Genomic DNA, 26039 nt, shown 5'->3' with positions numbered 1-26039 from the left:
CCAGCAGAAACACTATGGCCTGGGAAGAACCCAGAGTGGGTTTGAAAGCCCACTATAACTTTATGTATTTTTGTTAGCCATTAAAAGATATCATACCTACAAGATTACTTAGCTTCTCTCACTGAGAACAATCACACTGTTGGAAGATGAAACCTGGGACCTATCTGTAGCAGGTCCAGGTACAAAATCCTTGTGATTGTTTTCTCATGAAACAAGAAGGGCCGTACACTTTCCTACAGACTATAGTACAAAACACATTCACCTTGGGGGCAGTTGCACATTCTCTCCACGTATACATATGAGTTTTCCCTCCCCCGATTCTGACATTATGTTTGGTAACTTTGCCCGAAAGGTAGAAGGCGGCTTCATCAATAAATACTAAAGACTCCACTAAACCATCAGCTTGCATTAGAGCTTGCATGCTCGCGCAGAAAGAACATCGCTACGCTTTGTCCTCCAGTTTCACTGCCTGTAACAGTTGCAATTGGTAAGGATAACATCGTAAACATTTGGGCAGTATCTTTCACACGGTCGGCTGCGGGACGTCCAATTTTCTGCTTTGACAGTCGATTTCAGAGGACTTCGTGTGACTCTTGCACGGACACGTTCCGCTGCTTCCACGCTTACTGGTGATGATTTTTGCTTAAAGATGCAACCTTTTTGCTTAAAATTCGAACACCGCTTACGAATTGTTTGCCAACTAGGTGGATCTTCAAAAATAATGTTGCACACTAAAAACAGACTAGTAGACCTGAAAATCAAGGACACAAAATGCTCTCCTGGCTTCCTTGGCAGCCATTTAGTCTCAAATACCCCTAGTGACGACCATGGCAGAATAAAACTTTTTGGGCCTCACTTAGTAAAACTGTCTAACAGTAAGACTGTTCTTCTTGCCCGTAACAACCAATCACAGCGCAACAGCTTGGGAAATGAAAGTTGTGCTGTGATTGGTTCCAATGGGAAACAAGGACCATCTCACTGGTAGACAGTTTTGATTCATGAAAATCTTTGAGTTTCTATTTCGATTGATACAAAATGTATGTATCTGAGTGTCATTAAACCTGAGTGAGGGTTTTAGATTAGGAAGATAACTTTAATAACCCAGTATTTACTCTGTGTTTACCTGTTCACGTGAAGGCTTTTCAGGTAGTTCCAGAAGTGGGTTTTTTGGAGATGTCTTCTTGCCTGCAATATAAAAATAGGTTCTTACACACAGATCATAAGAATGGATGTGAATAGACTACATGCATTTAGTTATACTACAAAAAAAGTTTTGTGTAATTGTATTTGTGAAGGAAATCAAACCATAAACATGTTTAGATGCAGCATTGTAGGTCCCTAAGCCTTGATGCAATCTGTAACTGGTACACGCAATGTTACATGAAGTGTACACAGTAGTATTGAGGAATATGTCCAGTGGCAGATTGGGAAATCAAAGTGGCCCTGGAAAAATTATAAAATTGCCCCATGTTGTGGGCCCAAACCAGCAGCAAGTGGGTTGAATACAAGTAGGCAGAGTAGTCAGCAAATTGTCAGCTGCAGCCAGAAAGGTAGTAGGAGAGAAGGTAAAAGGTAAAGGTGCAAACAGGTAAAAGGTAAAGGTGACGTCACATCGTGATGTTTTCTTGGCAGAATGTTTTTGCAGGGTGGTTTGCCATTACCTTTCCCAGTCATTTTTACCCCCCACCAAGCTGGGTACTCATTTTACCGACCTCAGAAGGATGCAAGGCTGAGTAAACTTTGAGACGGCTACCTGAACCACATGGGGATTTTGGCGAGAGCTTACGACTGCATTCTGCTGCCTTAACACTCTGCACCACACAAGTCTCAGAAGCCTATCTATTTCATACTTGTTATTCTTCCACGATGTAAATGAACGTCATAGAATGGCTTGTCTCCAGCTTCTATGATGGCCATTTATGTCACGTGTCCTGTGCCTGCATGAATCCTGTTTTGATTGACAGCTGAGCTCTCACTGTAATGGCCAGGATCAGAAAAACTCTGATCCCTGTTACTTAACTCTCTAGATGCTACAGTCAGCAGCGACCATTGTGTCTAGGTGATTAGCGGGGAGCTCCATCTATCCTCATCAGCCCTCACAAATGCAATTACAGGATTGCAATGGGTAACCATTGCAGTCCATTGCTAGGAATGGACCCCAGGCATACCATACGTGTATTAGGTTGATCTTTCAGAACCGCCTTACGGTGCATTCACGCAGGCATGAACACTTTTTTGCAATGGGCACATTTACATGGGCTAACGTGGATTTTGATAAGGATTTGTGGCAGAATTGCTGCAGATTTGCATTAAAATCTATATTATACTTGCAGATTTTGATGATCATATGTTTTCCGTAACATATTTCCATGCATATGAAAGCACCTGACCTGTTCATGTGAGCCTGGCCTTAGAAGCTTCATAGCAAAGGACGTGAATACCTGTACACAACTTTAGTTTTTATTTCTTTTTTTTAACAAGGTTTTTTTTTTTCATTTCAGTGTAACAATGTGAACTATTTTGTCAGGAATGCTACATAAAATCTAAATTCAAATCCTTTTTTTAAATAACAGGTTGTAATGCAACAAAACAGGAAAACCACTGAGGGGGTGAAAACTTTTGCAAGGCACTGTAAATGCAGATTCCCCCTTTTGGACCTACATCTATGTCCAAAGATATACATCTCACCTGCTGAGGTGATGCCGGCTTATCAAATTTAGGCAGAAAATAAATTTGAACTGATCTCTTTATTCACGTCTATGGAAGTTACAGAAACAGCCGAGCAAATTATCAGAATTATGCGCAAAGTGATGTCACACAACAGGAGGAATGTGAAAGATAATAAACAGTTATATCACAGCTAATGCAAAGAACCGCTGTTTAGTCACAGCACAGGAATTGCAAATATAGCATCCTAATGCAAAGACTAATGCTGTACGCAGGCATTCAAACAGACAACCCGTTGGATCAAAAGACCTGGAGCTCCAAATCGTGGCTCAAAGACTGGACAAGATATGTCTTCGTCACACTTCCAAAAAAAGGTGATGCTCAAGAATGTTCCAATTCACCATTCCTCATACCTCAAGCGAGAAAAATACTTTTAAAGATCATACAAAAACGCATTGCGACAATTGTTGAACGGGAACTGCCAGACGTTCAAGCTGGCTTCTGCAAAGAACATGGAACCAGAGACCAAATCGCGAATCTGCACTGGATCATGGAGAAGACTCGGGAGTATCAAAAGGACGTGTACATGTTTGTCATTTACTACCACAAGACATTTGATTGTGTTGAACATGATAAACTTTGGAATTGTCTGAAGCAAATGGGCGTCCCAGAACATACTGAGCAGCTTATAAGGTCGTTTTACAACAACCAAGAAGTAACAGTCAGGATAGCTTATGGAAACACAGATTCGCTTGGAATCCAGAAAGGCGTACGGCAAGGCTGCATTCTATCACTTGTCCTTCTGAATCTGTACGCAGAAACGATCATGAGGCAATACAATCTGGATGAATCAGAAATCAGAGTCAAAATCGGTGGCAGAAATGTCAACAACCTCCGATATGCAGATGACACCACCCTGCTTGCGGAAAGTGAAAGGGACCTGGAATACTTTATCTAAAGAGTGCAAAAGAAAAGCAAATGCATGGGACTGTATCTCAACAGCAAGAAAACAAAACTCATGACCACGGTAGGCAATGTACAGTGAACATAAAAATTAACAACGAAGAAGTCGAGTCAGCCCAAGATTTCATCTTCCTTGGATCCAAAATCGATGGCAACGGGCAATCTGGACCTGAGATCAAGAGACAGATTACACTTCATGGGATTGCAATGCAAGGAATGGGAAAGATCTGGAAAAGTAAGGATATTAGCATTGCAAAAAACACCAGACTGGTCAATGCAATCGTCTTTCCCATAACGACGTATGGTTGCGATAGTTGGACGCTCAGGAAAACGGACAGAAGGAAAATTGATGCATTTGAACTCTGGTGCTGGAGAAGAATGCTGCGGATACCTTGGACTGCCATGACAACGAACAAGGTAGTGTTAGATCGCGTCAAACCACAAATATCACTAAAGAACAAAATTATCAAGCAGCGACTCTCTTTTATTGGCCACATGATGTGCGCTAACTCACTGGAAGCAAGACAGATGCTTGGCAAGGTCAGTGGAAAGAGAAGATCAGGACAACAAAGATCAAGATGGCTAGATACAATCAAGGCCACCAAGAACATATCAATCCTGGAACTGAAAGCCATGAAAGATAGGAATGCATGGAGAACATTGATTCCGTTCAGTCGCATTCAACATTTGTTCACTCCATGGATCAATCAATCAATGCAAAGACAAAACACAGTGATGCTAGTAAATATGTAGTCAGGCAACAGCACACAGACTTCATGGAAAATGCCACTTTTTTGTCAGTAGTAACACTGAAAACATCCTATAAAGCACTGCAGTTTTTTTAGTGATATTTTTTCTCACTTTTGCTGCATTTTTTAGATCCAATAAACACATATACATACAGTACATAGAAGTTTACTTTTACAGTCTTGAGATGAGGCTTTAACACACTGAATTCTGATCTATCAAATAACTTACCTTTATACGACCGTTTAAGAACATCCTTAATCATTTTACTGTATGATTTTTTGATTTGGTGTTCATGTCCTTGAAGAAGGGTATATAATATGTTTGCATTTTCTTCTTCAGTTATCCCATCACTGGAAATTCTTCTTTTTAGAATGTTCTCTGGAGAAAAAAAAAACAATTCAATATCTGTCAATATTTAAAGCCCAAGTTCAGTGACAAAACAGCATTAACCTCATGTAACAGATGCAACATGCCATGTAACAGCATTAGGGTGTATTTACACTGGTGATTTTCAAGCACAATTTCTGTGCATTGCGAAATACATAGATATCACACGTAACAAGAAACCATTACTATACATGAAATCAGAGAGCTGAGAGGAAAACAGAAGCGTTATTCACTGGAAAAGAGACAACAATGCAGTACCTGATAAAGTGCAGAGCAGGCACATTCGCCGCTAAGCAGGCATAATCGCCATAGGGTAGGCACAATTGCCGTAGACCCTAGTAAAATGCAGTAAGCCAGACTATAGACTGGATGAGCTAATTGTCCAGTGCAGACTAATATGCAGTCACCAACTCAATCCAGCCCAGATTGGGGAGGACCAACTGCAGACGAACCTAGTCTGCAATGTGAACGATACCATAGAAGCGCGCCAATGGATGAGTGCGTCGGCGTCCCACCATACAGGAATTCAACTCACGCTGACATGGCAGTCAGTTGCCCTGTATCTCAACAGTTAATTTAAAGGGGTGCATTTACATGAGTGAATTATCTCTTGTAAATGTCCATAGTACAGATCCATAATATGGAGATATTATGACACAAGATGCATTAGTATTTATCTTCATCTGTATTTGCATTGATTGGTATTATTTTCTATTTAGCAAAAGCTGATTAATTGTTTTCATAATAGGAAACAATGTAAAAGAATTCTAACACAGATGGAAATACATGTTAAATACGGATAGAATAGAAACGCTATAGGGATGCAGCTGTACTTTAATCATTCTCCATAAACATCAATGGGCGTAATGCATCCATAAAACAGGTGAAACTAGTGCATGCTGCATTTTCAAATGCACACATATTTTACACACCCGGGTAAACAGATTCATAGATTTTCAATACCTCTGTATTATAGTCTGTATAACATGAGTTAGGCACAGATATGAAATGCACTCTACAGAAAAAGGATTTGCTATTGTGCTGGCCTTTCCGCTCCTAAAGTGTACCTAACTTTTCAGTTGACTTTTCAGAACTTGCTGTTGTGTGTGCACATGAGGAACCCCACTATATCTGGTCATTATATGAATTGTATCCAGCATTTCCCCCCGCTATAGTTCTCTCAGAATTGGTGAGAGGAACCTGGATGCTGTGGTATGTTCAATAGACTGCGCACAGGGAACTGCAGGTTCTGCTTTCTAACTGTCTATGACACACACATAAACATCATTTAAGAGAGTGTATAGAAGAATTGAGCAGTGTAGATGTGAATAAATACAGTGGATATAAAATGTCTATCCACTCCTTTTAACCCCTTAAGGAAATGGCCTATTTTGGGCTTAAAGACGCAACGATTTTTGGCGGATTTTCATCTCCATTTTTTCAAAAGCCATAACTTTTTTATTTTTCCGTCGACACGGCCATATAAGGGCTTGTTTTTTTGCGTAGCGAACTGTAGTTTTTTTTGGTGCACTTTTTGGGTACATAGACTATATTGTAAAACTTTTATAATTTTTTTATGACCGCAGGGACAGAAAATGCATCAATTCTGCCATAGATTTTGGGGGGTTTTTTACAGCGTTAATCATGCAGCATAAATGACACAACACATTTTTTCTGTGGGTCGGTACGATTACAATGATACCAAAATTCATATTTTTTTTAGGTTTTTCCACTTTTCTGCAATAAAACCCCTTTTTTTTGAAAATCTTTGTTTTTTCTAAATCGCTGCATTTAAAGTCCTGTAACTTTTTTAATTTTTGCATGTACAGGGGTATGTGAGGGCTTATTTTTTGCATGACAAGCTGTAGTTTTTATCAGTACCATTTTGGGGTTTTTTGATCAATTTTGTTGCATTTTTTTTAAGGCAAAATGCTAAAAATTAGCATTTTGCCTCAGTTTTTTAGTGTTTTTTTTAACCCTCTTTGCCGTGCAGGATAAAAAGCATGTGCAACTTATTGTACCTGTCGTTACGGACACGACGATAAAAAATATGTGGGATTTTAATTCTTTTTACACTTTTTTATGCTAGTATGAAAAAAAGCACCCGAAAAGGTTTTTTTTACATTTCTTTTTACATTTTTCTTTTTTGTACATTATTTTTTTCTTACACCATTTGTGTCCCTGTGGGGGACTTACATTATAGCACCGATGATTGCTATGATAAGGCATTGCAGGACAGAAGTATCGCTTGTTACAGCGATCACAGGCACTAGCAATACAGGACGCTGGTAATTGGTGATCTTGCGCTATCCCCAGGACGTAAGTTTATGCCCTGTTTCGGGAAGTACACCACTGCCAGGACGTAAGCATATGCTCTGGAGCGGGAAGGGGTTAAAATGCCAACTTTTTGTCATGTTAAAAAAAATCCAACAAAGATGTATCATTTCAAATGCATTTGCACCTTCAATGGGATCCATTGTCTGTACAATTCTAAGGAAAAAAAACCTGAAATCTTTTAGGCCGCCTGCACACGAATGGGTCAGATTCTCCACAAACCTGTCCGGAATCTTCTTGGTCTGTACTACAGATGGTCCAACCTTTGCGCCAACACACATAGTCAGTACAGATTTTGATGACATGGATCCCATGACCTTTCCGTAATGATGATTGTGGAATGGCCGCAGGACAGATGGCTTCTATTGACTTCAATGGAAGCTGTTCGTGCGGAATGTGCACTAAAAATGGAGCTTGCTGCGATGGCATTTTAATGGGTCTATCCAATGTAGCAGTAAGTAACTCACCACATCACACAAAACATAATAATGAATGATTTTAAAAATAAATAACACCTCCCAATTAGGGTACCATAGAACTTCACATAGACCATGACAGGGGTGCAGGGGCAATCAAATTAGGATGGGTACCCTCTGTTTTTTATCCTGTGGCCACCACTCACCAAACATTTGAGGAACGAAGCTCCTAAACCTTGCAAATATATTTCAGGTTAGCCAATAAAGGTACCACCTCTATACTACTTTTGTCTAAATTTTTTAATAAAAGAGTATTTCTGGCTAACAGGGTACCACACAACCTTTGCTGTACTGCATTACAAAAATAATGTGGGCTGTTCTAATTCTCTACATTTTCTTTAATTGATGCTAACTTGTATTGGATGCTACACCATGTGTAATACCATTTTTATGTTACTTACCCACAATTTCTTTGAAGGTGGTATTTTCTGCATCCAGTGAAATAATTCCTCTTTCAAAACACATTCTTAGCTCCAATAAACTATGCAAGGTGAGTGTGGTAACATGGGGCTTACTCCATCTTTCTCCTCCATCTTCAGTTTTTTCTTCAAATGTAATCCACCTGTAGAAACAGCAGACATAGTATTAATACTATTCATTCTGACTTCATTACAAATGGAGAACTCGGCAAAATACTTGTTTGGGGTAACATCAAAGGGAATGTGTTAGCAGAAAATGATCTACTGTATAAGGGCTTATTTACAAGAGCGTATATCAGCCGGTATTTTCACGGCCGGCCAATATACACTTCTATCTAAGCGATCCCACCTTTCCCTCCCCCTCACCGGCTCTCGGCCCGAAACCGTGGTCTGGAATGTGCAATATTTGTTTCAAAAAAGCTTCTCATCACCTCAGGGAAGTAGCGATCCTCTGGCGCAGCAAGTGTTTCTCATTGTCTTCAATGGGAAAACTTACATCACACTGCGTGCACTTTGCATGCCATGCAGTGTTTTTGCTGGTCCCATGGAAAACAATAGCGATGCATTCCAAGGGAACGCCCAAAGATAGGACATGCCATGGTTTTTTCCCCAATGCACAAATATTCCGCAACATTTGTTTCTAAACGCACAAATTTAGCACGATTTTCTCGTGATTTTCTCCTGTGAAAGCGGCCTTAGCTGCAGTACTTTCTCTAATGAAACCTCTCTTTGAAAGGACATGGCAAACTCAACAGATGTAATGTATCACACCTTGATTAGGTAACCCACCCTTAATTACACATGTGTGCAAAACATTGGAGCTTGAACACACTAGAAAATTATAGGTGGTGTAACAGGGTAAGAGGAATGGTCTGGAGTGGAAGGTATGTGTCACAGAGGTTATTAGCCTCTGTGAGGTAGTCCGGTCCTATCTTTCACTTCAGGCCAGATCTTACCACCTGCCCAGCATGCCATTTAAGGAGACAAGTGGAAGGTAGAGGGAGGTGTGTGTGTGCCTGGGAGATACAGGCTGCAGTACTTTGTGACTTCCACTGTGAACAGAGAGAGGCGCTGTGGACGAGGCGCTAGCTGGTTGCAGCAGGACCCCTGGAGGGGATACCCCTGCCCTTGGACTACAGCCTGAGAGAGTGAAGGCATAAGTACCAGCGGCGCTCTGGACATCCACAGGTCTGTGCACCTCTAAGGACTTGTATGGTTTACTCAGCTGAGGATTTACCTGCGTCACCTCCGGACTGAGGAGGGTTAAACCTGAACAGAGACTTTTGTGTTGCTATCATTTACTATGCATCTGGAGACCCAGTTATTTATGTTTCTGTTAAAGACTGTGTAAATAAACCAAAAGAAACGAAAAGTGACGATTTGGAGTGCTCTTTAACCCCCGCTGTGCTACAGTGGTTTTACATGTAGCAATGTATAACAATGTTACACGCTACTATATCCCTCAGCACAAAATATTTAACTTCTAGGAAAAACATATATATATATATATACACTGTATAATCTATAAGACTACTATGACATGATATAAAACACAAATAAATAAATACAAATAAAAATACCAGCAGAGATCCACCCTGCAATATCCGCTTAATCTTAAATCACACACTTAAGACACAACACACTTCAGATTAAAGCACACACTCGCACTCTACTACACTTTCTTTTTTGTTGGTTTATATAGTTTTTAGCTGCAGTAACTCCTCCAATGAAACGCCTCTTTGGAAATGAATGATGTTAAAATTTAAGGGAACTTGTCAATACAGTTCAGTCCTTCCTTGAGGAAGCTGCAATCATAGTGATACACGTGGGATCTTTTCCCACAGCCTTCCTTTTATTCTTATCCATTCTTTCAGCTCCTTGGCTGCAATTCTTTATATGGGTGACATAATTGCCATATTTTTTATGCATTCTGACACTTAGGATGTCATATGTGGCATCCTGACCATGAAAGAAGCAGGAAGTGTAATGGGATCATGCTGGTGCTCCTATTGATCTTCAAGGAAGTGAACATGTTGCAGATGCTGTTGACAGCGGACCAGAAAATCAGATGATGGATGAGGGTCCTGGGCAGCCCCGTTGATCAACTACTGATGGCCTATCCAGAGGATAGATCATTGGTTAAAAGAAAAGCCCAGACAACCCAATCATTTGCACCTTTGCTCTTTGTTTTGTTGGTCTCTTGAGCACAACAAAAAATGATATAAGTGCCAGATCTAGCACTTAATCCACCCAAACAGAGCCAGATGAACCCCATTGTCTATAATGGGGGTTCATCGGTTTTCCAATATGCCACCATGCATTTTAATGGCCAAAATAGTACAGCATGTTGTGCTATTTTGGACACGAGCCTCTGAGGCAGATGTGATAAGAGCCTTAGCCAGTAGTACAAGTAGTTTTTATTAGAATACTTTCTACCTGGTGGAAATATTTACCAAGAATAAAATCAGCATCAGGGCCAGGGAAAGGTATGTTTGGGTTCTAGGCAGATTATAATCTAATTAGACAAATTGTAAAGGTGCACAATCACAAACACACACACACACATCACATGTAGAATCAATTCAAAATGATCCTACTTGTTGATAAATCAGAGTTAAATACATGTTAGAAGCAAAATAAATAGAAATGAAAAGACAAAATCTTAATTGATATTGTGTTATCCTTGGCCAATCCATTGTCAGACTTCCCTAGTCCATATATGTTGTAAGACCTCTAGGAGACATTCACAATAATATTTTCTTAATCACTGTTTTTTACTGTATGTGGGGCATCCATAGGAGCCCCAGGATACATCACAAGAGCTTACAAACTATAAAGTAGGGGTGGCATAAGCGGTATAAAAGCTTGTTCTGTACAGCCTGGGGGGAGGAAAAATATATGTATATGTAGTGCATTCTACTAAGCCTATCACAGAAGCCTATTAGACTCTGCCAGAGGTGGGGCTTAATAGGCTGAATTACATGGCAGATACAGAGACCTTTGTCAAGCTCCTGGCTGCCAGAATTTATTAGCACCATGCCATGACACTGCGAGGTGCCACTAGGTGACAGAAAGAACATACTAGCCCTGTCATCTGCTTACATATTGCAGATGCTATTGATTATGGCATGTAAGGGTTAAACTGCCTGGATCTGAGGTTTCTCTATTCCTGGCGGTTAGAGCAGGATCCTGGCTGTCAGTACTCAGCCAAGCCACCACCTTAAAAAGATGTATGTGCAGCCTTAAAAACCTAATGGTGAGGTCAGTAAAAACACATATTGGCTGTCACTAAGGGGCTAAATAAATGAATGGAAATTGTAATAGTAGAATGACAGTAATACCAACAGCAACAACATTGACAATACCTTGCTGTTTCCTTCCATAGTTGATCTTCATGTACTGTGACAAGTTCGTTAAGTTGTGTAAAAAGGACACGTCTGTCTTCATCCTCCTCTTCTTGGTCATCTGCATGAAATCTAACCTCAGCCTCCTCTGCCGTTGGAGGTGTTCTAGAATGAAATATGCTGCGACCCGGTTCTTGAGACAGAATGATAGAACTCCGACTTCTCAGGCAACCAGTGTGTCCATAATTCCCATTTTGAAAATGCTGGGACTCAATGTCTTGATAATCAAGGAAGCTATCATTTTCTACTAGTTTCATCCTAGAAATCTCCAAGCCAGAATTTACTGAATATACAAGAACTGAAGTGAAATTGAAGTATTCACTTTATATACTGAAGCACAACAGCCTGATGTTTACACTAAACATTCATGGCCCTGAAATGCAACGAGGGTCGGAAATTGCCTGTTGGAACAACCCAAGACAAGCTGCCAGGAACAGTAACAAAACACTGTCTAGTACACCTGTACCTGGTGGAGCAGCTTCTTCATAACACAGAGACAACATATGTGGTGTAATCCTGACACCGTCATCTTTAGAAAGTCATCTATAATAATTAATAACAATGGGGCTCATTTCGGTCCGTGAATATGCAGTGTAGTCGTGGGCCACAATACACTACAGCGCTGCGTTTTCCTGCCTATCGGCAGTATTTTAAGGCCGATTTCACACAGACGCATGCACAATTACATGCACTTGCGTGCAACGTTTTTGAGTTGTGAGCTAGGCTTTTTGCATGTGTATCAGTGTATTTCATAGTACTCTGAAGAATGGGTAAAGGATCTGGGAATGCTTAGCTTGCAAAAAAGAAGGCTGAGAGGAGATTTAATAGCGGTCTACAAATATCTGAGGGGCTGTCACAGTGCAGAGGGGTCAGCCCTGTTCTCAATTGCACAAGGAAAGACTAGAAGCAATGGGATGAAACTGAAAAAGGGGGAGGCAGATTAGATATTAGACAGTGAGGATAACCAATGAGTGGAACAGGTTACTACGGGAGGTGGTGAGTTCTCCTTCAATGGAAGTCTTCAGACAGAGGCTGGACAGACATCTGTCTGGGGTGATTTAGTGATCCTGCATTGTGCAGATGTTGGACCCGATGACCCTGGAGGTCCCTTCCAACTCTACGAATCTATGATCATATTTGGCAAACAATTAGTTCTAGATGTATTCCTTAACCAGCGCAATTGCGTTGTGTTTCACGCATGCGCATTTTTGCACCCTCATTAATTTCTATGGGGGCCTTTGTTGCGCAAATACGCAGAAAGATAGAACATGCTCTATCTTTTTTGCATGGCCGAAATGCGCATGCAAAATACGCACATATGAACGAACTCATTGAGATCAATGGGTTCTATCAACTATATACTGTGCACACAAGCACAAATATGCGCACAAGTATGTCTGTGTGAAGATGACCTAAGACATCTTGTACATAGTATTGCAGGCACAGATCCCATCCACTTAAATTGGAACAGTACATTGAGTACCATGCTGGGCCATAGCACAATGTGCGGAGCCAGCTGCTTTCTGCTTCATAGCAAAAGCGTGCTACAAAGTCACGCGACAGCACGATATCACCGCGAGAAAACGCAGTGAGGCCGCATAGAACACAGATGCGATATCGCTGTGATTTCTCGCGGCGATATCGCTGTGGCCTGTGTGAAAGAGGCCTAAAGTGGATATGTCACTACTTTTATGCTGCCCTACCGAGCAAGTTTCAGTAAAGCCGCTGTCATTGACTTGATAGTGGGTTGCTCTTGCTCAGTCTTTCCCCTTTTAACTCCTGTCAAATTCTTTCAAACAAAAACGTCCCAGGCTGCTTGCAAGGCCAGGGCCTCAAGTTTACTACACTGTGCAGCATGCATCATGGCAGCTGCAGCAGCACAAAGTGGCAGCCACCAACTGAACAGACAACTTCACAGGCTGGAACAGTGACCTGCCTTCACCATGCATAACCCTTTCCAATCCATTGTCTGACGTCAGAAGACATTATGATTTAAGGCTGTACAGCTCCCATGTTTGAAGACATCTGTCAGGGTTCTCTTACTGTATATTGCCAGCCTCTCTGCTGTTGGAGCCTATCCAACGTGTCACCTCATGCAGTACTGGCTTTAGCCAGCATATAGCGCCGTTGTATAATGGCAGAGAAAGAGTAAGCCCCCTAGGAAAACCAGGATACAAATTGGATTGGAAAGGGTTAAATGACAGCGGGATGCCCTTATATTGATCACACAATGGAAGGCCAACCTCATGTGATGTTCTCAGAATCTCAAGTCTTCAATGAGGTAGAGCTGCCCCCACCTTAATATCAGACATCTCTGCTCTTCTCTTCCTCATTGATTTCCATGGGAGTGAAGCTGGTGCTTTCACTTCCTCCCCTCCCACTGCTGACAACATCCGACCCCACGGCACTGATAGAGAGCTGAACGATCAGCTCATCAACTGGGTTCTGGAACGGCAAATCTCTGTGGATCAACTACTGATGACCTACTCAGAACAGAGTCCATACAATTTTACAGTGTTCTCAGTAAATAACTTGGTAACGTCCCTGACACTTGGAAGTCCAGGTAAAGCCACTAAGTGACACATTTTACTAAATCTGTCGACAACCACCAAAACAACTGTATTTCCTCCTGAACTTATAATTGATAGGCTGACTGGGTTAAAAGACAACCCAACCAGCTTATCAGCACTGGCGCCGGAGGAAAATGTTTCTCCCTCAGCATTCAGTGCAGAATAACACAGCGCACATACTGCCCAGCGCATCACATGATCTAGAGTTACGAGCTGACGTCATCCCGGACCTACAGAGAACCAGGACGTCACGGCATGTAAGAAATACTGACTGGTGAAAGTCCAAATGCTGAGCCCCCCCACCGATCACCTAAGCACTTTGCCTGTTTAGCTACTATTGACGAGCTGTGTACACATTTCACATACTTTCTTTGGAACCTGTAGATCGCTCCAAGCAGGGGCAGAAACAACTTAACGAGCGCAGTGTAGTTATGCCCTTTATGGTATGTCAGAAGGTTTTTTTTGTACTTTAGTTAGGCTGCTTTCACATCTGTGCCTGAACATAGGAGGTTCTGTTGCTGATCGGGCACAATATACCAGTAGAAAAAGTCCTGCATGCGGTCAACTGAACGGAAACTGACCAGACCTCATTATAGTCAATGGGGTCCGTTTGGCGCTGTTCGGTTCCATCATAAGATGGATCCATTCAGCTAAGGGATTCCCCTTTCCTGCTCCTATAATGCAGCAAGCAAACAGAACCCCCGACGCAGATGAGAAAGCACCCTCACCCTCACCCCCACACTGCCCAGTGTACACATACTTTCTAAAAACTCCTGGACCCGAGGCGTCTTTATGTGAAAACAGCCTCGCATCACTGCGGGGGTTCCGTTTATCCCATTGCTTTCAGTGGGGTGCAGCAGTGCCGGCCACAGTTAAAGCAATGGGAGAACATCGTGATCTCTTGCCGCTGCTGTGGTAGCTGTGGCAGGGGTTTCCTTCATTCCTGCGGGGAGTTCCCTCGTCACTGAACACGCTGCCACTGCTGTCACAGTGTTCAGTGATGAGGGGACTTCACACGGGGATGAAGGAATCTCCTGCCGCTGCTGTCACAGCAGTGGTAGGAGATCACAATGTTCTCCCTATGTTTTCAATGGGGCCGGCCTCATTGAGAACAAGGTTAAAGCCCTGGATGTGACAGCCTCTCATCCATGCGGGGTATAGGAATCCCCTACTGTAGCTGTCACAGCTGTAGCAGGGGATCGCGATCATCTCCAATTGCTTTCAATGGGGGCGGCCCCATTGGAAACAATGAGCGTTATCGCAAAAAGATTTTTTTGACACAGCATTGCAGAATGAAAACATCGCAAATGACAATGAAACCATTGAAATTCATTGGTTTCATAATCATGCGTTTTCACTCACTCTCGCAGCGCGAGAAAATCGCCCGATTTTCAGGCCAGTGTGAAGGTGCCCTTACACTTTAAAAACTGTAATTATGTATTTGTTTGTTGGGATGGGATGTACATACAATTTCTATTTAATTTCATGGCTATTTCAGATTGCCCTTTTATTAGGATGGAATTCAAATTTTTAACAAAAACTTTCCAGGGTCCAAAGTAAATACTGAATATGATTGGCTGCACTCACCCTTCCGCTGCTGCATTTTGTGATGGGCTCCTGAGAATCCTCTCCGCCAGCTGCAGTGCAGTGGCTTGTCGTAGCTTCCTCCTCTCTGTTCTCTGACGCATGGAGTGCTGCCGTGAGTAATGCTGCGGCGTATGGGCTCCCGGATCAGCATCTGCAGCGCCAGCGGCGGGAGTTCACACTGCAGGGGAGAGTACACATGGGAGGCAAGGTCCTAGTGGCGGCTATGTGTGTGTAGGGGGGGGGGGGAGGGGGTTCAGACACCAGCGGCTAAGTTCCTAGGAGCATGGAAGGACTTTGTGCTTGGATGGAGGATAGCGTTATGGGTAGTTTAACAGTTAGGCGTACATTCTTTGCTGTAAATGCTTTCCGCATTAACATGGAAGCATTTACAGATAATAATGTAAGCCTAACTGTTAAACTACCCTCAACCCTCCATCCCAGCACAAACTCCTTCCACACTCAGGCAATCAAGAGCGTCACCTGGCTGTCAAACAGCCTAACATTTGACTACCACTTCCAGTGGCGTCAAGATACAGCAGTATCGACAGGATAAGTTAGCTATAAAATGTGTCTGGAGTAGAGGAATTTCAATGCATTCACGCAGGACAGTTGGGATGCGATTAAAAACACCTTGGAAAATAAGGTCTACAGTTTGCGGTTTTTACTGCAAGTGCGGCAAAACCGTGGCAAAAATGCATGCAGTTTTTTCCAATTTTTTGTGCCTTTTTAACCACATAAAAACTGCGCCATGTGAATATACACTGATCAGGTACTGATGAAAGTGAAGACAAGTGTAGGACTACAGAGCAGTCACCTGAACATTCGCACAACATGTGCACAATATACTAAACAATGCAGCTCTGTATATATTATCTATGCAACAAGATAGTGATTGTTAGAGGGACGGGGTAGTCAAGTGGCCAAAATATGAAGAGGTTCCCAGTAAGCTAAGGGTCATAGAATGCTTGCCCACGCAGTGTTTACTACACATTACATCACATCTACTGTACCTGTTTGTCTCTTCTTGCTTTGTTTTATCTCATAACAAATGTTCATTTTTACTCTATACTTACTATCTCATTCCTACAACATTGTACTAATTACAAGGAACTTAAGAAAGCATCTTGAACAGTAATGGATGGTAATCCACTGGCAAATTGTATTATGAGCCATTCAGTAATAATGTTTATCAAGCAAATATAAATTTAGTCTTTTAAACTAATTTTAAGAGGATTTGTCATCAAGTTGTGTTATACAAGATTATTGTGTGTATTAGTGTGCATATAAGACGTTCTGAAGGTTACAGGTTCAATCCCCGCATGATTCAGGTAGCCGGCTCAAGGTTGACTTAGCCTTCCATCTTTCCAAGGTCGGTAAAATGAGTACCCATCTTGGTGGGGGGTAAAAAGATGACTGTGGAAGGCAATGACAAACCACCCCACAAAAACAAGAAAACTTGCACCATGGGACTTTATCTATAAGATGTTCTAAAGTCATATTCTTATATCCTTTGTGGCATTAAATTAATTATTTTATAATCTTTGATTTTCAAAAACCATAACTTTTCATTTTTCCGTCCACATAGCAATATGGGGGCTTGTTTGTTGTGCAGCAAGCTGTAGTTTTTATTGGTACCATTTTGGAATACATAGAATGTATTGTATAACTTTTGTTAGTTTTTACCACTACCATCACTTGCCAACCCATGCTACCTGTCAGACTGAACAGTAAGATTAGAGGACAGAGTCCTCCCAGATTCAGCACACAGCACTGCGTTCACGCTGCCATCCAGTTATGAGGTCAGAGTGTAGAAGGGCTTCCAAGCAAAATTCGGTGCGGATTTTGATGTGGTTTTGGATGAGGATCCACAGCAGTTTTCACCCTTTCAATTGAATGGGTGAATTCTGCTGTGCATTTACACCAAAATCTGTATCAAAATTCGTACCAATGGTGTGTTTTTAGCACCAAAATTGACACAGCAGAAAATCCGAACCAATTTTGCTATGTGGGAACGTACCCCAAGGGAGACCTACCATGTGTTCCAGAAACACTGAAAGGGCTAATAGACAGAATTCTGGTTAATTAGAGCAGATAAAAGTTTAATGGGGCACACCTATGGTGGTGATCTAGAACAGTGGGGCATTAATTGAGTCCACCTTTGGTGGTCTGGGCACTGAGAACTCTCAGCTTGGCCTGTGGCACATGTCCAGTATGGCTTAACAGAGGAAATAACAGGGGGGAGAATATAAGGGAAATGCAAGTCCCGGCATGCCAATGCTGTCACTATGTGATAGTTAACATAACAATATATTACAGAGAGGGAGTATAAAAGAACTACAACTCCCAGCACATCCAGGATAATATAATGGTAAGTCAGAAGGTACAAGAGGAGAGAACCTCAACTCCCAACATTTTTCTGGCTATAAAAGATCACTCAAATATTCATGTTAAGAGGACCTTCACTCTTCACCGCTGCGCTCCTCCCCTCATGACATCATCACTAGTCCTTAGTGATTCACTTCACGTCATGGAGGTTCCTTAAGTTTTAACAGATAATTTCAACTCAATATTCATTACCCTGGTTCTGCAGCTTTAAAATAAATATCTGATATATTGCTCTAGTGTGCTACTTGACTCAAACACAGGCTTCAGAAATCAAGGAGTATGTTGTGGATTTTAGGACCTTGTTTTTTTTAATCAGATCTGATGCAGCATCTATGGGGAAGAAAGAGGTAGGAACCGCCCTGTGTCACCCATCAACCCCTCACAATCGCAATTGGTTGCTATGGCATCAGGAGGCCTAACAGTGGCCTCCAGGATGAACCTGCAAGATGCCCCCTTGTTACAGTCACAGTCTTGGGTATAAAAAGACAATGGCAGAAATCTCTGTATTGTCCCCTGATATATTTATACATAGTTATTAGGTCGCCCCTCAGCTATCTTTATTTTAAACTTAATAACCCCAATTATGTTTCAAAAAGATTTTAATTCACATTTTCAACTTTACTGGCATGCTGTGTGAGCTCGGGTGCGTTACATTAGAAAAATCTAATCAAGAACTCAATCAAAGCCTGTCACGGCATTACAACATACAGCCAAGAGAAATAGGGGGGAAAAAACAATAAGAACTACGAATAGCAAGAAGAAAAAAATCTTGTAAGCAGTTAGACGGTTTAAGACACACAAGACACAAATGACAAAACAACTAGACAAGAGAACCACAAGAGGGGGGGTTGGGGAGAGATGATGGGGTGGGCCTCAAAAATATATATTACCTAGGATAGGATAGTGGCGCCCATGCCGAGCCACGGCCGGAATTACTGGGTTTACTCATTAAATCTGTCCCGTATCTACCCACGTTTTGAATCTCTCTGAGGTTCGGAAGGAGATCCATACCTGACAGAATTCTTCATATGCGTCACTCTCGTCTGCCTTCATTTCATCAAAGCGCATCAGTTCATTGAGCTTCTCAACCCACATCACCCTCGACGGAGGAAATAACCCCAATTTTGATAACCTCTCTGGGTATTGTAGTCCACCCATTCCATTTATTGCTTAAGTTTCCCGCCTTTGTACCCGCTCAAGCTCTGATATGCCCAAAACTGCCCACAATATTCCATGTGTGGTCTGACCAGTGACTTGTAAAATACTATGTGTCAGAGTTACGAAACTGTCTAAAAGAAAAACTGTTTTAATTGCCCCTAGCAACCAATAACAGCTCAGATTTTATTTTGCAGTCTACTCTGGTAAAATGAAAGCTGAGCTGTGATTGGTTGATAGTGGAATTAAGACAGTTATTCTTTTAGACAGTTTCATAAATCTGCCCCATAGTTCTCATCCTGTTTCCTCTGTTCTTCTTTTGATGCACCCCATGATCGTATTGCTTTGTCAGCAGCTACCTGACACTGGTTGCTCCAGTTAGTTTACAGTTAACTAAATTCCCCATGTCCTTTTGCATGTCAGTTTTAAGACCCTTTTGCACAAAACAATTATCATCTAGTTAATCGTTAGATCCTGCAAAACTGAATGATAACCGTTCAGTGTAAACATAGGCAACAATTGAACAACGAATGATGATTCATTGACTTATTACTAGTCATTCATTTCATGCAAGCAGGAAAACTTGAGGATAATTGACCCATGTAAACAGGCAGTCGTTCATCTATAAATAATTGCCTGTTTACTCTGAATGGATATCTTGATGTGCAATCCCTCCACCAGGTTGTTAATAAATATATTAAAAAGAATGGAGACCAATACTGCCCCTTGTGGTACCCCACTAGCAATGGTGACCCAATCGGAGTATGTACCATTTATAACCACCCTCTGCTTTCTATCACTGACCAGTTACTTACCCACTTACACACATTCTCGCCCAGACCAAGCATTCTCATTTTATACACCAACCTTTTATGCGGCAAAGTATAACATTCTTTGAAAAAATGAAGATATACAAGATCCAATGACTCTCCTCAGTATAGTCTAGAACTTACCTCCATGTAGAAGCTGATCAGATTTTTTTTATGTAACTGCCTCCCCCTACATCTGTCACCACCATGCCATTACAGTATCACCCACCTGCTTCACATGCTCTTTGAACTTTAGACTTCAACCTACTCCATCTTCCTCTGTGCTATGCTATCAATCCCATGATGCCCCAGTCCACATGGGCTATAGCCAGTACCATCTCTGTCTGCTGTGAGGACTATGTAGTTATCCTCCTAAGTAAACTATTGGTGCTTTCAGATGGAACTAATAAGCTGTGGTTAAAAAAATACACAGTTTTTCTGATGTGGTTTTAACACAACCAAACCGCCCCATGTGAATGCATCCTTAAGGACCATTAGTATAAAGTTAGGGAGGTTAAAACGGTCATCTTCATTATAACTGTGGGACAGGGGTCTAATCATCAGCAGTGAAGGTACCTTTAGGGTGCTATTACACAAGAGCTGGCAGCTGCCACTAGTGCAAGCATTTTCGAGAGATTTGCTGGGCTTAACCTGTAAGTGCTGGTATAGTCCAACAACTAGCTCTATTACATGGGTGTTAATGGTACTTGTGTAATAGCACCCTCACATGGCTTGATCTGACCCATGTAATGAGCACTAATCAACAGTATTGGTGCTCATTTACCTGGCCTCAACACAGCCTGATTCAGAATTATTGTACATATAATCAGGGGTGCCTCTACCATACAGATACCTGAGACTGCTGTCTTAGGATGTCTTCTTCAGGGACCCATAGGGGCAGTGGATTGCCAACTGGTTGGAAATTATCTTTTAGCAGTAAAAAAATAACTGCCACCAGGCGGCAACCAGACAGACATTTCACTCAACCCGCAGCTTCGGTCCTCTGACAGCACCCACTGCTTAATCTGTGCCCCCTTATCCCTTCCCGGGATCTGTGCTGCGTACAAGTGTTCCTGAGGTCAGGGGTCACAGACTCAGCAGTGACAACCACTGGAGCTGCAGACTAAATGTTTGTCAGGTTGCAACCAGGCCAGTGGTGCTGGGACACAATTGCTACTGGTATCACTATGGTAGTCATTATTACTACTGGGGCCACTATGGAGTCATTTTTACTACTGGGGCCATTAGGGGAGACTCTTACTATTGGGGCTATTACTGAAGGCACTATTTGTCAGGAATTGAACCAGGGACCTCCTGCACTCCAGCTACTGGTTCTCACTACTGTCCAGCCAATGGACAGTTCCCTTGCATAACTCTCAGCCTTGTTCGCTGATCTTAGTTATCTAGTTCCTGCCTCCTGGTCCTGATCCACCTGTTCTTGAATGCACTTCCTATCAAATCCTGGCCCTGCCACTCCTTCAGTGCATGATTATTCTGCTCCACAGCATTGACTGATTAAGCTCTACTTCTACCTGCTCTTCTGCTATTGTGACAGGATTTTCTGATACCGACTTCTGGTCTTCCATCTGAACTACGTTACCTCCCTCATCCATCTGTACTACAAACCAAGACCTCCTGTTGCTGACTCCTGGCTCATCCCTGACAACTCTACAAACCTGCAGCTATTACACGTGTGGCTCCAACCCAGTGCCTGAAACCATTACACTATTTACTCTGTCACTTCAGACAAGTCTCAATGGTTCAAATATGTGTTAGGTATCTTTTTTACTGTCTGTAAAATGAGTGATTTTTTTGCAAGGGGGAGCACTTTACACTTCCTCTCACGCAGCATAAAGGCTTGGGGTACCCCTGTATATGATCATTTGTCATCCACACAGGGAAATGTGTTGCCAACAAGAATGACTTTTTGGGGGGCTGCACAAAAAATGCAATTAGCTGATGAACAAGCGGTGGCCCATTTGTCAGCTGATTGAGTACAGCTTCAGATGGACCAACGATCATCCTTACGAAGGCAACGATCATCCTTGCCTGATCATTAGACTGTATAAAAAGACCCTTAACTATTTGGATTCCACAACTAAATCTGCAATAAATGAGTCTAACAGTGCTAAATATGACTGTTCAGATCTGGCATGTGCCACACCCAGTGCTTTTGTTTTTCCCTTAGTTCAACTCATATGGCGGAACTGAAGAACATGAACCATAGTACAGGTGTAAAAGTCACACAAATACTTATTTTTAGCTAATATCAACAATATTTCTTAGGTATTAATGCAATGTTCAGATAAAAAAAAAAATCACTTTCAGACTATAAGCAACTAGGTCTGACTCATGACCACACTCCTTGTATGTGAGTAGAGGGCAATATGAAGTATAAACATACTGTAGTAATATGTAAACCAGACGAGCTAAATAAAATCCAGAACTTTTTTGCTCACATTGTTACTTTAAGTTCTCGTATTTCTGGTTAGGTTACTTTACTTCTCAACATTATAATATTTACATAAAACAAAAACAAGCACATTATTGCACATTGTTGCACTTTTGTCATATGAATCATGTTCTTCTATGATTATTTTGATATTTTACAAATAACAAAAGTCCTAAAGCAGGTAAACAATAAACTGTCACATAACACACAACATACTCACATTCAAAAGTCAGGACTGCCTGGAATATCTTCTGCGCGAAAAGATATAGAAGTAGGAAACTGTGTAGAACACTTAGAAGAGTGAGGGAAAACATTAAGTCACTATGGAGGTGCCTCTTGGCCATCTTAGTGGCAAACATCTTGTATTCACTCCAAGAAACTTCAATGGAAAGGAGTCATTGGATACATGATTTAAGGGTAAAATTTCATCAAAAATTGATAGGTAAAGTCATTTTTTCAGTAACTGCAAACAATTTCCAGTTATGGATAATATCATGTCGGGTGTTAATAAAAGTTGGTTTATGGAGAATTATGTGGTATGGAAAACACTAATTGCGTGTCTTTTTGGGTGCTAGAACACGCCTTTAACAATACACGTCAGAACTGATATCATACTGATAGTCAGTAGAATTTCATTTGAGGTTGCAAAGACTTTCAATCAAGGACACCCAGAAAGACAGGCAGTGAGTGCACAAACTATCAGGAAACAGTTTCAGAAGTCCACGGAAAGTGATAGTGTCCAGGAGAAGCTGAGAACTGGTGATCCAAGCAGCGTTTCCAATCCCTAGGTGCTGACAGCTCTGCTAACCGCTTTCATGAAGAGTCGACAGAAAATCACTGACACTTACTGACCACTGACAGAGTTTCAAGCATTTGTCAAGGTCATCTTCACATAACTTATTGTTGCTGATGCAGTTTGTATGGGTGTGATTTGTGTGTCTTCTTGAGGATCTTTGTGACAGTTGATTGACTCACACCATACTCCAATGCCACTCTCCTGGTGTTTTTTTGTTGCAAGCCGGGGCTACTCACCTGCGGGATCACCAACCTCTCGGACCAGAATGGACAAGACACGTGCATACAGGCTCCAGGAGACTTTGTGGTTTTGTTTACAATGGGCTTCCACCAACATCTATTTAACGGCACATGAAAGGTATACAGCATATCACACGAATGTCCAGGGATCATAACCCGCAGGGTCTCCATCACTAACCCAACTGGGGCATCTAGAAGTCATCCTCTGTCAGACCAAGTGACAGGCACAACTGGTTCGCACCGGACCCCAAACTTCAAGTTCCTGATGCGACTCCTACACTGCTTCTCACTCTGGCTAGCAGCCAGCTTTCTTTCCCCTGAGTGTGGAAGGAACTGACACTTTTATCTTTAGCGTCTGCCACACCCCCAGGTGTTAACTCTCTCTCATGTTCCAGGATGCCTGTCTGTAGCCCTCTGCAGGCCATCCTGTGTACTGCACTCCTAATATATATATATATATATATATATAGTTACAACCTATGGATTAAAAAAAGCTTGGATTGCAATTTTTTTTGTCCAAGGATGGGTAGCATCATACCTAAGAAAGCACTCCACAATGTATTTTTTCTTTAAAATGTCTTCACCATTTTTCATTGTTTCACTTCAGCTCTGCAGTATTCACACTGTATATCATATTTCACGGTGCATGGCCGTTAAACACCTGGCCATCTGGCCTCTAACTAAACACAATACATCACCTTGCTACCAAGCCTAGTGCCACAGATGGTCACCACAGGTTTGGTTGTCTATCTTCATAAGGGCTTTTGTCAACAGCCCGTTTCTTCCCAGGACTTATAGGATCTTCTGAGAGGCACTCATTTTCATTAAGCCCCCTCAGGTCCCTCGTAATAAACAAATAGGGGCACCCCTTCCCTGTCAGTCAGACTCTCAAGTAGTCCGTTATGAAGCACCTAGTGGGCATTTGCTCAGTTGCACTGTATATATATATATATATATAAACTATAACATAGGAGAGCAGTTATATGGATGGCCTATAGGGCACTTGATGGCGGACTGTTTAAAAGTATATCTGGCGGGTAAAGGGTACATTTGTCCATTAATTAGGAGACACTGGGGAGGTTGCCTTTTGAAAAAAAAGCCGCTGAATTTCTCAGCTCAGGGTCCGCTGCTATCTAGGGAGATAAAAGCATGACAGGGGAGGACGCCCCCTATGCTGACACCTTGATAGTATGCACTATTGAACGGTAAAGTTGTGGCATTAGAATGTAATACAATGTGAATACTGCTGTGCTTAAGCTGAATGTTAGACAGGTGGATGTGACTCCACCTTGTCACGCACCAGTGTGATTGTGGGCTGCAGTGGCAGCACATGGGGAAACCTCGATTTTCATGCTTGACCCTTACAGATGGGATACAGGCTTTGCTGTGGGGTTCCCAAGCCATTATACACTCAGATAGCATTGGTAATGTTGCTGCCGACACTGCACTGAGCTGAGACATAGTACTTAATAGTCTAAACAGGCACACAATTGAAAAGCAGTCTTGGGTCAAGACTGGCAGTACAGGTGCATAAAGGAAGTCCAGGCATCAGGTCAAGGCAGGCAGCAGACAAACAATATAGTCCAATATACTGAGCTGAGGTCAGGGATTACAGAAGTCAAAATAGCCAGTAAACAGTCCCGAGTCAAAACCAAGAATACACAACATGCAGGGGCTTTGTCACAATGGCTCAATGTGACTAATTGCTTAGGCGTCCAACATAGAGGGAGGATGCCTAATATAGCAGGTGTGGACTGCTCATAGCTCATAGCTCATAGAGTTCAAGGTAAGAAGGTTAACTGTTCATTGACCGAGATGTAGCCAAGCCAGGGAAAAGAACAGCAGAGTTCATGACATGGAATAATTAATGCTGATGAAGGAGGACTGTAAAGAAAAGATATGTTGTGGATGTGAGCACCTTATATAGTTATCAGGTCATCTTTGTTGCAGCGTGTACGCCGTAGAAACAAGATGCACTCAAAGATAGCAGAATTTAGGTTTTTTTCCCATTTCACTCCACTTAGAATTTTTTTTAAGTTTTTCAGTACATTGTATGGTACATTAAATAGTACCATTAAAAATTACAACTCGTCCCGTAAAAAAACACACCCTCAGACATCTACGTCAATGGATAAATAAAGGCGCTATGATATTTTGAAAGGGGGAGGAAAACATGAAAATGCAAAAAAAAAAAAAAGAGCTGCGTCCTTAAGGGGTTAAAGGGGTTGTCCAACTTATAGCTTATGGATAAACTACCTTACCTATGCACTAAAATAACAAATAGTGATATACTCACCTCTCCCTGCTACCATTTTACACCGCGTCCTCTATGCTTGTGTTTATTTACAGCCTGCACTCCTGCCCCATTTACGGAGTGGCACAGGCACTGCAGCTAATAACAGAGCTCAGTGATCGATCAATGAGCTCGGTTACTGGCCACAGCACCTGCGACATCCCGTAAATGGGGCAGGACTCCAGCCCGTGAACATGATATCACAGGGAAGATTCAGAAAAGTGCCACAGGACAAAGCGGGAGAGTGAAAAAGTGAGAATACATCTATTTTTTCTTTTAGTGCATGGGAAAGGCATTATACCCAAAAGCTATAACTTGGACGACCACTTTAACCCCTTAAGGACATGGCCTAT

At 41.9% G+C, this 26039-nt stretch overlaps 1 protein-coding gene across 3 annotated transcripts in view; it reads right to left on the bottom strand.

Moving 5' to 3' along the window:
- SLC4A9 (solute carrier family 4 member 9) overlaps positions 1–25759 on the bottom strand; it is a 76774-nt gene extending 51015 nt beyond the window's left edge. The window contains exons 1-4 of one of the 3 annotated variants that reach the window (XM_066591036.1): positions 25690–25759; positions 7979–8139; positions 4609–4758; positions 1124–1185 (exon numbers count right to left, since the gene is read on the bottom strand). In XM_066591036.1, coding sequence (XP_066447133.1) covers positions 1124–1185; positions 4609–4758; positions 7979–8042 — 276 coding nt within the window. In that variant the 5' untranslated portion in view covers positions 8043–8139; positions 25690–25759. Of the gene's footprint in view, positions 1–1123; positions 1186–4608; positions 4759–7978; positions 8140–11361; positions 11681–23390; positions 23489–25689 lie in introns of those variants that run through there. The other 2 variants (XM_066591035.1, XM_066591034.1) reach the window with 2 other exon arrangements.
- Between the last annotated feature and the right edge of the window lie 280 nt (positions 25760–26039).

Source organism: Eleutherodactylus coqui, chromosome 2 (assembly GCF_035609145.1).
Source record: "Eleutherodactylus coqui strain aEleCoq1 chromosome 2, aEleCoq1.hap1, whole genome shotgun sequence".
Taxonomy (NCBI): domain Eukaryota; kingdom Metazoa; phylum Chordata; class Amphibia; order Anura; family Eleutherodactylidae; genus Eleutherodactylus; species Eleutherodactylus coqui.
Note: the sequence above shows the minus strand (reverse complement) of the source record. Positions and strands in the feature narration are given on the sequence as shown.